The 14,100-nt window shown below is 41.5% G+C and overlaps 1 protein-coding gene across 1 annotated transcript in view; it reads left to right on the top strand.

Annotated features, from left to right (window-relative positions):
• The first annotated feature begins 4,553 nt into the window (after positions 1-4,553).
• The window catches only part of si:ch211-246m6.5 (von Willebrand factor D and EGF domain-containing protein), a 35,764-nt gene continuing 26,217 nt past the window's right edge, over positions 4,554-14,100 (top strand). Inside the window, exons 1-7 of the mRNA XM_063466695.1 lie at positions 4,554-4,756; positions 9,093-9,277; positions 9,495-9,723; positions 9,988-10,053; positions 10,181-10,413; positions 13,579-13,668; positions 13,758-13,899. Coding sequence (XP_063322765.1) covers positions 4,654-4,756; positions 9,093-9,277; positions 9,495-9,723; positions 9,988-10,053; positions 10,181-10,413; positions 13,579-13,668; positions 13,758-13,899 — 1,048 coding nt within the window. The 5' untranslated portion in view covers positions 4,554-4,653. The remainder of the gene's footprint in view (positions 4,757-9,092; positions 9,278-9,494; positions 9,724-9,987; positions 10,054-10,180; positions 10,414-13,578; positions 13,669-13,757; positions 13,900-14,100) is intronic.

Genomic DNA, 14,100 nt, shown 5'->3' on the forward strand with positions numbered 1-14,100 from the left:
CTCAATTTCCTGTTTTTAGCTTACAGGAGTGGCACCCAGCTTGCTCTTCTGCTGTTACTGAGATGCTCTTCTGCGCTGGTTTTAACAAGTGTTATTTAAGTTACCTGTTATTTAAGCAGTCTAGCCATTCTCCTCCAACATATCCAAGGCAATTTCTCCCACAGAACTGCTGTTCACTGGGTAGGTTCTCTCTTTCAGATCATTCCCTGTAAACTCTGGAGATAGCTGTGTGGGAAAATTCCAGCAGATCAGTAGTTTCTGAAATACTCAGACCAACAACCATGACACGGTCAAAGTCACCTAAATCACTTAACATTGTATCCTTGAAAATCTGTTACAATCTCTTGGCGGCTTAAAAATCACATCAGTTCAACTCAGACAACACCTATCTCAAACTGATTGACCTCTAACCTGAGATGCTGAACAATAACTCTCTAGTTGTGATCATTTCCCCCAGCGCTACGATGAAACGCTTTAGAAAACAAGCTCCTCATTTGTGTTTCCCACAAGGGCTGGAGGCAATAATTGCCAATTAGCTTGTCGTAACTCCTCTAACAGATGTAAACAAAGCAATCAGTGATCACGTTTTCCTCTCACTGCGCTCTTAAAAATGATGTAAAGCTTTTGATTCTTTCCCCAACAGAAAAGATGTAATCTGGTGTGAAAAACATGCCATGTTTAGAAGTAGCCAAGCTTGAGTTTATAAAAGTCAGACTAGCAGACGTGTCGAGAATGACTCACGTGTTTTTTAAGAGTGCAAAAGCGGTATGGTTGCAAGATGTTTGGGGGCACTGTAGCTCCAGACAGGCCTCCAGTATGTTCTTCCCTTGTTTTTCTCACAGTAAAAGAGGATTTGTGACATCTGGAAGTGCTCAGGAGGCAGGAGCTCGAATCCCCCCCTCTTGTCCTTTCTCAGGGCACAAACATCAAAGGAGGCGGCAGATAATGTTTTCTAACCCGCCAGGAGTTAGCCACCACCGGTCTGCAGTCTAATTTGGATGAAATGTCTCCAGGACAGGTGTGAAAAAGATGACTTACCAAACAAAAACTGTGTACAGTATGTTTGACAACATGCTGTACACAGTGATATTACTGGTACTTTAAATGTACTTATGTCCTATCTTGTTTTAAAAATACATAAAGACCTGTAAAAAATACCTATAACAGAATTTGAAGAAAGCACTGAGACGTCTTCATGTCTAAAACATCTACGTGCTGCAAATTAGTTCCGGGCTGCACTTTTATGCAATACCAATTTCTGCCACAAGATGGTGCAGCGACTTACTGTTGTATTTATTTAATCAGGCAAGTCGCTGGAAGACTAAAGAAAACATCAACTGGTCATACTATGGAAGATTTTTTTGGGCACTGGAAAAAAAAGTCATCCATAGCTCAGAATTTCGAATTAATGAGTCAAAATTTCGACTTATTGCCGCCAATCAGATGAATAAATGTATATTATTTCCTTGTTACCTGAAAGCAGAAGGCGGAAGGCATCAGCTGTTCAACAGTTTAGCATTCAATACATCTCGACAAACATGCTGGTAAAATGCTGCCCCCTGGTGGATGTTAATGTCTTTTGCCATAAGCATTAAAATATTGAAAACACCTGTTTGGGCACATTGTGACTTTAAATGTATTTTTAGAGTTTCTTTGTCTGTTTTCTTCTTTTAAATTGACGTCACACAAATGAGGCAGGATAAACAGAAAATAACAGGCAGAAAGACCTCAACAAATTTCCTCTTAAAGCAGGTTTTGTGTTGAAGGAACGTTGTTGGGTTGAATCTCAGCAACCATTTTTAAAAGGTTACTAAGTTAAATGTAATACTTCACTGCTGCAGCACCCTATCTATCAAATAATACGTTCTTTCTCCATCTACACAGAGACACAAATTATACAGTTTTCACAATGTTTCTGCTACAAACATCTACCCCTGTGAGTCTGAAAGCTAAAGATCTGAGATTCTCTCACAGAGCTGAAGTCTCAATGAAAGGGGGACTGCAGAACACCTGCTGCTCCTCTCAGCTCTTTGATTTAGTGGAAAGGTATGTCGTTCTGTCTCCGCGGCCTCCAGCACCTGATATTTACTCTAAACTCAGGAGGGCGACCTTCTCTGTTTCTGTTCTCCGGGTTCATGCTTCCCCCCGCGGCGAAATCATCTCAGTCACAAACTGTTTTTAGTCACATGAAGAGATAATGAACAGAGGCTTTCCAGTGGCTGCTGTTCAGAAGGGCTTTCCTATCATGTGGCACACCAGAAGAAGAAGTTGAAGGCTTTTCCCACATAATTCAATCCCTTTCGTCTGATATGTGTTTATGGGAAAGAGAATGAAGAAAATACTAAGTAAAAAGAGCATCCGAGAGAGTCTAGGGGTTTCAGAATAACATAATTAAATGCATGAGCTTCACATCCACAGATGTAAAGGTAAAACTCAAAACAAACAAACAAAGAAAAGAAAAAGAATCCAGGAAAGTCGCCAACTTCTCTGAGTTTTTCCTACATTCAAATAAAGAGCCTTCCAACAAAGGAAAATCACCAGCAATGATTATGATTTTTTTTTTCTTAGATTTTATTTAAAACAATTATTTACACAATTTACTCAGGCATAAAATACAAATTTTTGTATTTTGATTTTTTTTAAATCAGCTGGTTTAGTTAGTTACATTGTGACTACTTTGCTTGCCATAAGACTGTCCGCGGTAAATTTCATGAAACTACTTTCTAAGATGTAGAGGAACTGTGACGTGTCTGACGCCTATGAAGTAAAGGTTCCACCTTTTGAAAGTTGTTGATTTCACACTTTTTCAAGATGCATTAGTTCAAAATCCGAATAAAGAGCGTTTTCTCGGTATGCAACAATAGACCGGGCTTTCCTTACAGACAGCATGGTGATACAGCTTATCCAATGAAGCTCGTTGGTGACCAAAAAATTTTCTGGCACTTCTGACAATCCTGTTCAGAACTGCCTGTTTGTTCCTAATCGCCACGGTCAGGTTACCATAGGAGACTGGGATTTTAAATGCTTTCAGTCAAGCTGAGTTAAAGTTTTTCCATAATGTTGTGGCTAACTCCAGAGCCTCTAAACGTCCTGATAAGAAATAATCTCTGATTCGTTTTCTTGTTGAAGGAATCAGTGTTATCCATAATCTGTGGCATCTACCAGCGAATTCCAAAACTTTGGAAATACAAATTTTTCCCTAGCGACCGAACGTTGCTAAGAGGTTGCCAAACTGTCTCTAGACCTGCATGACTGGTCTAAGCTAACATTGAGTTGTTAGCTGTAAACTCTATGCAGACTAGGATTGCTTTGGTATGTAAGTCAACCCCAAAGACCCACTGTGAGCCAGGAAACCCCTTATTTAGGTGGACTGAGCTGATTGCTGTGAAGTGGGAAACTAATAAGACGAGAGGGATGATCTGACTTGTCATCAGGTCACACTTCAAAGCCACCGTCCATGCTGGTACGTGGGTATGTCATTAGCGCGCATGCCAGAGGTAACTTGCACATCTGGGAAGGCACCATTAAAGCTGAACGACATTTATCCAGGTTTGAAGCAATATGCGCCGTCATCCTGACGTTTTGTTTTTTTTAACAGAAGGTCTTTCTTAGTCCAGCATATTTCCTGCCAAACTGGCCTTCTTGCAGCCCAAACTCAGGGAACAATGTAAACATTGCAAAACAAGAAACATGACAAAACAGGTCCTAAAATCTGATATCAATTAAGAATGAGAAAACATTTTGGGACTCTCATGTGCCCCCTGTGCCAACAGTTCTGAAGCATTTGCTTGGATATATGCTTCTAAATCAGTGCATTCTTTGTTTATCTGCAGTGTCCCAACCGATGCTAACAACCTATGAGTTATGAGTAACTCTGTTCATTTCTCGTGCATCATTTTATAATCCTGTTACTCTAAAGTAAAGCCTGGCTGGACGTTCACTTCCTCCGCAGCTGCACTCGTGCTCTCACTGCATGCGCTGAGTACATACAGCTGCACAGGAGCGCACATATGTACTGCAGTTACACAGCTTGCGCGGTCTGCTGCAGAGATGTTGTCTCTGCGAAAACTTGTGATGTTTTTGCTCAAAAATGCGTGTTTATTTCATCCATGTGCAGAAAGCGGCAAAACACATAACATGGGATTTAAAGACTTAAAAGTAATTCCGCTGTGGTTGAGGAGGGGGACGTTACAAAACATGCACATGTTCTCCCTGGTGGGCTTCTGTGACGCTTTTTAAACTGTTGTTTTAGTTTCACTTTGCTCACACTGACGCACAGCTTTGCGTCCCCAGGCTCTCCAGCCGTAGGTCTAAACAGCCCGCGAGGAGCACGGCGTGTTTGTGTCAGCTCTGATGAAGACGAATGGGATGGATGATTAATTGATTTGTGGCCACGTGATGTTTCGGGGGATTACAGAGAAGAGGACCCACCTACCATCTCCGTGGTTTACTCTCACCCCCCTTTCTTATTCTCTCTCAGCGATCTGAAAGCCAGTCTCCCGCGAGCGGAGAGCAAGCTTTCCTCTAATCACGAATGCGCGGAGGAGAGACAAAGTGCACTTTGCGCCACTTTCGCCACATTTCACCAAACTTTCAATGGGACCCGTGGACTGGTCCGAGCCTGCTGCATCTGTTTAACCTGGAGCCGCAGTCATGGTCTGTTGCGCATTTGGTTCAGTGCGCCTGTCGTTCTTTGGATTTTTACGCATCGCTCTGCTGCTAGGGGTCGTGCAATTAGCGGCAATAGCGCAACATGGTAAGTGCATGCCTTGTTTAAACGCACCGGGTCTTTTTAAAGACTAGTTTGAAGACTTTGCCATGATCTGATCTGAAATAGAAGCAGATGCAAAAAGCGAGACTGAGAGCGGACTTTGAAATGTGTTCTTAAATGGAATGCAGAGATAAGAAAGTGTTACGTGTAAAAAAAGAAAAGAAAAAAAAAGAAAGAAATCTGCGTGACTTGGACTGCGAGTCTGCATTCCCATCACTCAGCTCCAAAGGGTTAAATGGACCCTTCAAAGGCACCAGAACACAGCCAAGCCAATCACAAAGACACAGAGAGAAACAATAATTAGATGTTTAAATCTGGAGAAAAGATTTTTTTTTCTCTCCTTCTGATCTAAAGATGTTTTTAAAAGATTCTTAATTGGTGCAGAAATTATTATCTGATCACAAGTTTCTTTTCCCTTTCATGCAATGGGGTTATTTTCCCGCCATTTAGAGATAAAGTCGTGCATGTGTGGGCTTTAATTCACCAACATGGAGCTGATTATCATTTGGAAAAAAATGTGGCAAGTTGAACCCAAATGGAAATAAAAGTGTCAAACTTGTGAAGAGAGGCAGAAGTTAAGTGGTCATAATTGAAACAAGATCAGAAAACAGAGTTATGACTCATTAAAGAGTATAATTCACTGTTACTTAATATAATCCAGTAATTTCAAGGGATTGTTGCTCTCCCTGGTCTTCTTCCCTTGCTGGGATTTCAAAGAGGACTGTAAAAAGGTGCACATAAAGGTCAGATTTGGTGAGCTGCTGTTTTCCCAGCTGTCAGAATTTAGGATGGGAGTGAATGCAATGACCAAACCAAAGAAAATCTTGGAGCTGCAATTGTGCCGATTACGAGTCCTGACTGTAACAAAAATGCGCTCAGTTTACTCCAACCTGTCACCCTGTCTTCGATCTCGCTCACATCTTTGTCTGCAGGGCGTCCAGCAGCAGATCAAAGCACACCGTTGTAAACTTTAAGTCATAAAATGAAACACTGTGGGGTCCTCCCAGAGGTTTCCAGACATTACTGTGCCAAAGCAAAGTCTACCACAATTTGAGCACATTTTGTCCTGTTGACAGCAGCCTTCTATTGATTTGTACGTGACATTCAGTAGTAAAGAAAAGAAAAAGCTTATCAAGTAAAATAGTACATTTAACCTGCTGACCTTGCAGATGTACCATGAACAAAAAGTGTTAAAACCAGCTGAACCTCCAACAACCATGCCACATTTAAAGTCACTTAAATTGACTTTTTTCCCCATTCTCATGCTCATATTGAACTTTACCGGTTCATCTTGACTTGGCTACATACCTAAGTGCATTAAGTTGCTGCCATGTAATTAGTTAAAACGATGTACCTAATAAAGTTATCATTAGGTATATATGTGAATTAGAAGTCTCAAGGTTTTTAGCGCGTGTGTGTGTGTGTGCGTGTATGCGTGTGTGTGTGTGTGTGTGTGTGTGTGTGTGTGTGTGTGTGTGTGTGTGTGTGTGTGTGTGTGTGTGTGACAGAGAGAGAGAGAGATTGGTCCCTTTATGAACACAACAGCATCACAGTCCAGTGATAAAAAAATTTTTACAGGTGTGCTGCTCAGAACAAAATGAAGGTTGGGTTCAAAGACAGGTGAAGGCCGACCTGTGAGTACAGAGGACTCATGTTGTCATGTAATAATGTCCTAATGACTACCTGTTCTTTACACGACCACTTATCCTCATCCTCTTCCTGAAACATCCTGTTGAAATTCCTGTCTTTTAAAGTTCTTCCTCCCCAAGACTAACTAGAGATTAACAATCCAACACAATGAGAGACTTCTTCACTTTCCCTGAAGTCTGAGGTTTTATTAAAGAGTTTCGGGGTCTGTCAGTAGTATAAATGCCACTTTCCAACCTCTTTAAGGAACTTGTGGCAAAATATGTATTTTCTGGTTATCTATCATTACTGCTTCAAACCGTGTTTTTAAATAAAGACAATGAAGCATTATAAGTGTTACCCTTCACAAAAAATGCTTTCATCAGTGAGAGTAACTCATCATCATCCTATCATTTTAGCATTTTCACATTTCATTCAGGCTCTTTGCCCTTTCTCAGGTGGTCTGACTGTGTAGTTTCTGACTGTGGGCCCTCTGGGAAAAAGGCCAACAACTCCCTTGGTGATAACACAACACTTTTGCTGAGAAACTGGAGTAACTGGAGTATTCCCAGTTAAGTCCCTGCACATCTGGGTTCCTGAGGGTCTTCCCTCCCAGTGGGATAACTCTAAACCCCCCAGGGGGGCTGCTCATTTACCTCCCCCACTTCTTTGTAAACTCATTAAGACGCCAATTGGAACAGTTTAGCCAACAGAACCTCCTTCCTGAAGCCCTGGTTGTTTGGACAACCTGTGACCTCGAATCTTGTCAGCGGAGCTTCCAGACGAGGTGGACGCTCAGACAGGCGACAGTGTAAACAAAAGCATTTGGTTTCAAGAGGCTGTCAGCACGCAGACCAGCCGGTAAGCCCTTGTTTAGGCTTGGGCTCACTGGCGGCAACTTTACCCTGCCCAATCATGACTTTGTGGCTCCTAAAACATCCTAAATACCCTGAACATTTGTTTTCCCTGATGTGACTTTACTCATCTGCCTCTAAGGTTTGTTAACAAAGACCTCTGCTGACAAGTTTGACCTATTTCACTCCACAGATGTAGAGCTTTTGTGAGTGTGACAGTGTGGAAAAGTACGTGTTTGGTGGAAATAATTTCTCCGGTCTTCTCAGCTTCCAGCTGCAGGCGGTGTTCAGAGACCTGTCATGTGCCGTTGGTTTTAGCGTCCTTTCCTGGGGCGAGTTAAGAGAAGCGAGAGGCTCACTGGAATTTCTGTTATTCTAGGCAATTTAGATAACCTGTGGGGGTGAGATGTTCAACACCCTAACACAAAACAGCAAATTGTTTCTGTTTGTCACCTTTTCCTTTAGACAGCTTTGAGTTTTGTTCACTTACTGGTTCGTCACATAATTCTTCTGTTATAATAAACACACTGTTTTCTCACTCCTGGGTTTAGAGATCAAATCAGACGGTCATACTGAAGTTAAAACTAAAGGCTGCTCAGTTAAATCCTTCATCCTCAACTTTAAACCGAGGCTTATGTCCGTTTAGTGTATAACTGATTGTTTTTTCACCTTTTTGTGGCTTTGCAAGACTGAGAATTAGGCTTAATTAACTTTGATATTGAGTGTACTTTAGTGTGCAAAAGTCTTGAGTCCGCTAGTTCTCCAAGCTTCTTGAAGGACATTCAAAGCTCTTCTTTGGATGTTTCTGCCTTTTGTTCTGTTCTCTGTCAACATGATGCCACACTGCTTCAATGATGTTGAAGTCCGGGCTCTGGGGAGGCCGATCCATGACTGATAGTGTTCCACTGTGTGTTTTTCTATGCAGGTGTGTTTTTATTGCACTGGCAGTGTGTTTGGGATCACTGTCATGATCAAAAAAGAAGCTGTTACCAATCAGATGATTTCCAGATGGTATTAGATGGTGGATCAAAATCTGATGGCACCGTTTCTGTGTTCATATTCCATCAATTTTGACAAGATCTCCAACACCACAGACTGAAATGCAGCATCAAACAATGACATAGACTCCACCGTGTTTAACAGTTGCCTGTAAACACTCACTGTTGAACATTTGCATTTTTTTATAGATCCAACTAAAAAAATGGGAACAAACGATGTGTTTTTCTGAAAGGCTGCTAGTAACATAGTGCCTAAAGATACATTTTAAATCAGTTTCTTTTTTTTAAAATTGTCTATTATGTGTAGATACAACGCTGGTTCATCACTTGAGGTGGGGCCTTTTTTATCCTTGAATGATTCATAGGTCAGTGTGAAGTGGCGTAGGAAAAAAAAAAGAGTAAAAGTTAAAAGTTTTCACCTAAAGTCTGCCGCAAGAGAGAAATCTTGCTTCCAATGCGTAGCAGTGAGACATTCGTGTGATTTTGTTTTGTCTACCTCTGCAATGTCTGTCTTTTACACAACTAAACAGCAGGACTCTGACACAGATAAAGACCTGATCTAATCATGTCCAGTTTTCATTTCCTTTAGCTCAAAGCAGATGGATTGAGAGGAAGGGGTTTAAGGTTTGAAAACACTGCTTTTTTTCGGCAGAGGCAAGCTTCCAAGAGAACATCATCAACTTAAGGTTCTCATAACACACGCTCTCTGTAGCTTTTTGTTTAAGGCATATGAACAAATTGAAAATGCCAAAGCGCAGTCTTCTTTTCCACATTATTTTGGCGTCTTTACCTCTTCCCTTTCACGAGTTCTCAGTTTGACATCTTTGTCGTTCTTGTTCTCAGCTCCAGAGTGTTACCCGGGAGGTCATCGGAGTTTGAGCAATCCTTATCGAAGTGTCAACTTTGACTCCACTGAAATCCAGAACACCGCCATCCAGGATCTGATCTGTGACCACTCGCTGTCACCAGGCTGGTACAGGTTCTGGATCAACAACAAACCAGCAGAGATGCCGACCACCTGTGTTGAGGTAAAATGGTCAAAATGACAGGCAAGTTCTGTCACAGAGGTGTCTGTGCTCACATTCCTTCAAGTCTCTACACTGACTGCTTCCTTCACTGCCAAAAAGTACCATTAAATATCTATCATTCAAACAAGTGATATAATAGACACCTCCAGTACAGGTGCAGGGTATAATAACCACCTCTATAAAGGTAATGACTGTTTCTGTTTGCGGCCTCCTGCAGATGAACCGCTGTGGTACCCAGGCTCCGGTGTGGCTGTCACTGAAAGACACCTCACTGCCACGTCCTGGCGAGATCCGCCAGCTCTCCGCCTGTGCCACCTGGCAGTTCTTCCACGGAAGTTCCAAAGACTGCTGCCTTTTCCGTATCCCTGTCAAGGTGCGAAACTGTGGAGAGTTCATGGTTTACTACCTGCAGCCAACGCAGGGCTGCATGGGATACTGTGCAAAAGGTGAGCATTCATCTGCTTTATTTTTGCTGTAGAAGTTCAAAGTTTAATGAAAGTGTTGGAGCTGATGTAGATGGAAATATCAGCAAGACCTTAATAAAGGAAACCTGAGGTTGGATGGTTTAGCCAAGCCACTCTAAGGGATTCATTTGGATGAGAAAACGAAAACCTCACTTAAATAACTTTATTCTTAGATTACAGAGATGAATTATGGTATATGTTTTTAGCCTAATAGTAGAAAGATATTTGATGAATCTCATCTTTCAGTTGCTTCAGATTTAGGGCCCAGGCTATGCCCAGCAGGGGAGGTGGAAGTCAACGGTCAATGCAAAGGTACAAGACTCTTAAAATATGTGTTCATCTCTGTATAAAGAAGGTCCCTGCATCCACAATTTACTGTAAAAAATTAAAAAGAAAACCAATTAATGTGACTTCAGCAACTGCCCAAATCTGCTTTCAGAGTCTGTCCCGTCCCTGCCCTCCCGACCGGTAATCACTGCGGAGCTCATCGGCCACAGCGTCCACCTGAGGTGCTCCTTCGTCTCGCCACCATGGAGCCAGACGCTGGGCTTCCAGGTGGTTTGGGCCAGACACATCAGCCATAGCATGAAGGCCGAGATCAGACAGGAAGCCACGCTGAAGCCCTTCTCTGTGGTGGAGATGGATGGCGTTCACTTCAGGCTTGGAGAAACGGTAATTCCTGCCAGACCGTGTTGAAAGTTTTGGGGAGCACATGTGGTGGGTTTGACCTCCTCAAGTGGCCCATGATCATGCTGAACTGATTTCTTTTTTTCATGAGTTCAGGCTCACAGAGAAAAAGCAGAGAAGCAACATGTGTCATATGCAGTCGAGAGAATGCAAGAAAAGGGTGGGGAAGTTAAATCAGTTGCAGGTTGGAAAAGCCTTGCTCCATATGTGCCCCATTTAAGCCGATCTCCATTCACATCTTCACAGTGAATTCTAGGAAGTTATTTTTACATGAACCGACGCACGTATATAAAACAAAGCTGTTTCTTATGTTGATATCTTGGCAACTCTTCATTCATGCAGTAGTGTAGCTGTTCTTGCACAACGATAAAGGAAGTGTTTGGGTTATATTAAATATAGACATTAAATCTGGATGTTTCTTGTGAGATACCATCTTGTCAGCTGTTTGGATGATGCCTTCTTGCAGACGAAGAGAAGTTTTGCACGCTATCATTTGCCTAAATCCCAAAATGTGTATTTTCTGGTTCCAGAGTTGTCCATGTGGCTTTCCTTTTTTCAAAATTCTTGGGTACTTGGGTTTTGGGGCTGCCAAAGTTTTCCTTTGTTTGTTTTTTTATCCAGTTTCAGCAGAAAGATTGCATTACTAGGAGGCCCACAAAATGTGTTTATGCAGATGTTCCAAAAAGCAACAGGAAAAATAGCCCAACACTTAATTATCTTGAGAAGGGAAAAATGGCTTTGAAAAATATCACACAGAGGCAGACCTTACACTATCATTGCACACCAACGCAGGGTACCCACTGGCTTGTCTGGCTTGTCTGCATCTTGTAATCAGGTCATTTCTTGGGGTTTGCGACATAGCCACCAGATAGGTGGGTCAAGATGTCCTCCTGGTCATTGTTTAAAAATGTAGATTTTTTCAACAGGCAACAAAAAGCCAAATGAAAGTTTATGATTTCAAGATTGAATTAAGCAAATGCAAACCCTGTTTTGTCCTTCGCAGGCAGTGTTTGCTATTTTGCTACTAACACCTTCTCAATTGTGACTCCTCAGCAAAACTCTACAAAAAACAAAAAGTGTCCAGCACCAAGAACCATCTGCATTCAGGGCTTAGGAGAGAACAGATTCACAGTAGCACGAAAATACCAGATACATTTTATGGTTTGTTGTAGTTCTGGGTTATTTTCAGAATGCTCCAAATTATTATTAATAATCAAATCAGAATGCCAGCAGCTTTATTTCTTTACCAGGTTGCCTTTAGGGCGATGGAAATAGTTTATTCAATAAACCTTAGCACGTGGATGTTCTTTGACGTCATCTTTGTGTCCTAGGAGGATCGAATTTAGCCTAGCTTTGAAAGCTCAGTATGCAAGACAATAATCAGAAGAACTGAAGATTTACCAGGAAGAATAATTGCTAATAGCACTAAAACCAGACAGCAGCAAAAGAATAAAGATTGGTTAAAATGACAACTAAATATGAGTAGCTGTCGACAAGATTGCCTTCTTGCAGCTGAAGCTGACGCTGAGTAGCTGCACTCCTGTCCTGCACTGGAGTAAAAACTGTTATGATTGACCTTTGTCTTTCCAGGATGTCAACACGCTGCTGCACAGCCTCATTTCCATACAGCCAGACTGTGCAGGCTGCTGATAGCTTTCATTTCCTTGAGAAGTGATATGTTGCTTGGAAACACAAAGTTATTCGATTTTTCAGCGTGATACTATTTGACACCGAGGTGATGTCACTCCCAGTTTTTGTCATCTTGCAGCTGTGGACCGCGTTGCTCCCATGTCTGGACACCAGGGTTGTGTTAGTTTGGTCTAGCAGATGTTACGGAGGGCTGGGTTTGCTCATGGGGCTCGTCTTTAGCGTGTGTTGATATAGCAGCTGGGCAGGGTCAGAGGTCATCTTCATTTCTTTTAAACCATGAAAGAGAGTTAAATATTAGTGCTTTTGGAGCATTGGTTTGCTGTGTTATGAGCTATATCTGGAAACATTTTTGATGAATCACCAATACAGTGACAGTTGCACACTGCTGGTCTTTGTCATAACACAGTGTGAAAAGGTAATGCACTCTTCCACTCTCGTTTATCAACATCAGTTGACAGTTACATAGCTCAAGTTTGTTTGAGCAATCAAAATGTGAAAGGTGGTTTCAAACTCCAGTATACCTTCATCTTTTACTTCTCTTAGATCAGTGATTCACAGAAAGGGCTACAAGTACCCCAGTGTGTACTTCTGTAGCAGAGGTAGATTAGCTCAACTGATCTGAAAAAAGACAACAAGAAAAAAATATATGAAGGACAAATGTGATGATGGGACTTGAACAGCAGAAACTGTAAATGAAAGAAAATAAATGCATACATGAGTTAAATGAAAACAATTATAAAGTGAAAATACGTTGGACTTGGTCACTAAAAGAATGCTAACAGCTGATATTGCTAGCTAAAAATATGAAACTAGTAAGTGTGTAAAAAACTACAAGCAGTGGAAATCACAACGGCGCATTTAGATTTTGAGCCAAACATGCACGATAAACAACTGAAAAACTAGCTAAAATGTATAAAATGTTAGACATTATTAGGTAAACCAATTGCTGTAGCTAACAGTAAAGAATTGAATAAATTATTTATTTAAACATCCAGATTTAGTGTTTCTCAGTTTTCAGATTCATAGTTTAACAAGCGATGTTTGCTGATGCTAACACAAAGCTAGCCAAGAACCCAGAGTTAGGTTAAAGTATGAGTGAATGCCGCCCTCTATGTAGACTCACTGTAGCCATCGCTTTAAAGTCTCTTTGAACTCTTTTTCATTTTTGTTCTTTGTTGTCCATTATCAGTATCTAGCATGTTTAGGTTTAGAGACATAGTTCAACCACTTTTGTTCATTTTTTGGTTATTTATCTGTTTGATGCATGCGTTTATTTGTAGCTACAGTTTCTGCTGTTCATGTCCCATCATCATGCTTGTTCTTCAGTAGCCACTAAAGGTAGTGGATAAATGGTTTAAATAAGAAACCAATAGTTATGGATAAAGAGTTGAGATGGTTTCCTAACCATAAAGGGTCTGGCTTTGTTGTTAAGTCGGATGAAAAAATGATTTAAAACCAGCTGATTCAGACTTCATGCTTCAGCTGATATTTCCCCTGTAGTTCTCCTGCAGTGTGTCGACTTTCAGAGCCAACTCCAGCCACACAAGAGCGACTTCAAAAGAAAGTGAGAGTTTCTATGCTGGACTGAAGGTAAAGCCTCCTCTGACTCTGTTTTAAAACCCCAGTTTAGTTTCATTTCTCAGTGAGAACCTCATAGACTCTTATTCCTTTCTCCTCAGTTCTCTCCAGATGTGCTCCACATAGCAGAGAACAGTAAGGAGCACGAGGTGACCGTCCACAGTACCGTCCCCATCCCCTGCTTCACCTCCAACATTGGCCACCAGTGTGGAGTTCCTCTGGCTCTGACTGTCAACGATCCAGGTCAGACCTGTGGGAAAACAGGAGATAGAGTCTGTGTCATCACCTTTATCTGCAAGGACATAATAAATCTACAGCTTGAGTATATTTAAGGTTAACCTGCAATTTATTTAAGTACTGCCTGCAGCAACCACTACAGTTGGACAAATATTACCCCCATTTAAGCATTAATGTACCCGTTATTGGGTAATTAACAAAAATCAC

The sequence above is a fragment of the Pelmatolapia mariae genome, linkage group LG23 (genome assembly GCF_036321145.2).
Source record: "Pelmatolapia mariae isolate MD_Pm_ZW linkage group LG23, Pm_UMD_F_2, whole genome shotgun sequence".
Taxonomy (NCBI): Eukaryota; Metazoa; Chordata; class Actinopteri; order Cichliformes; family Cichlidae; genus Pelmatolapia; species Pelmatolapia mariae.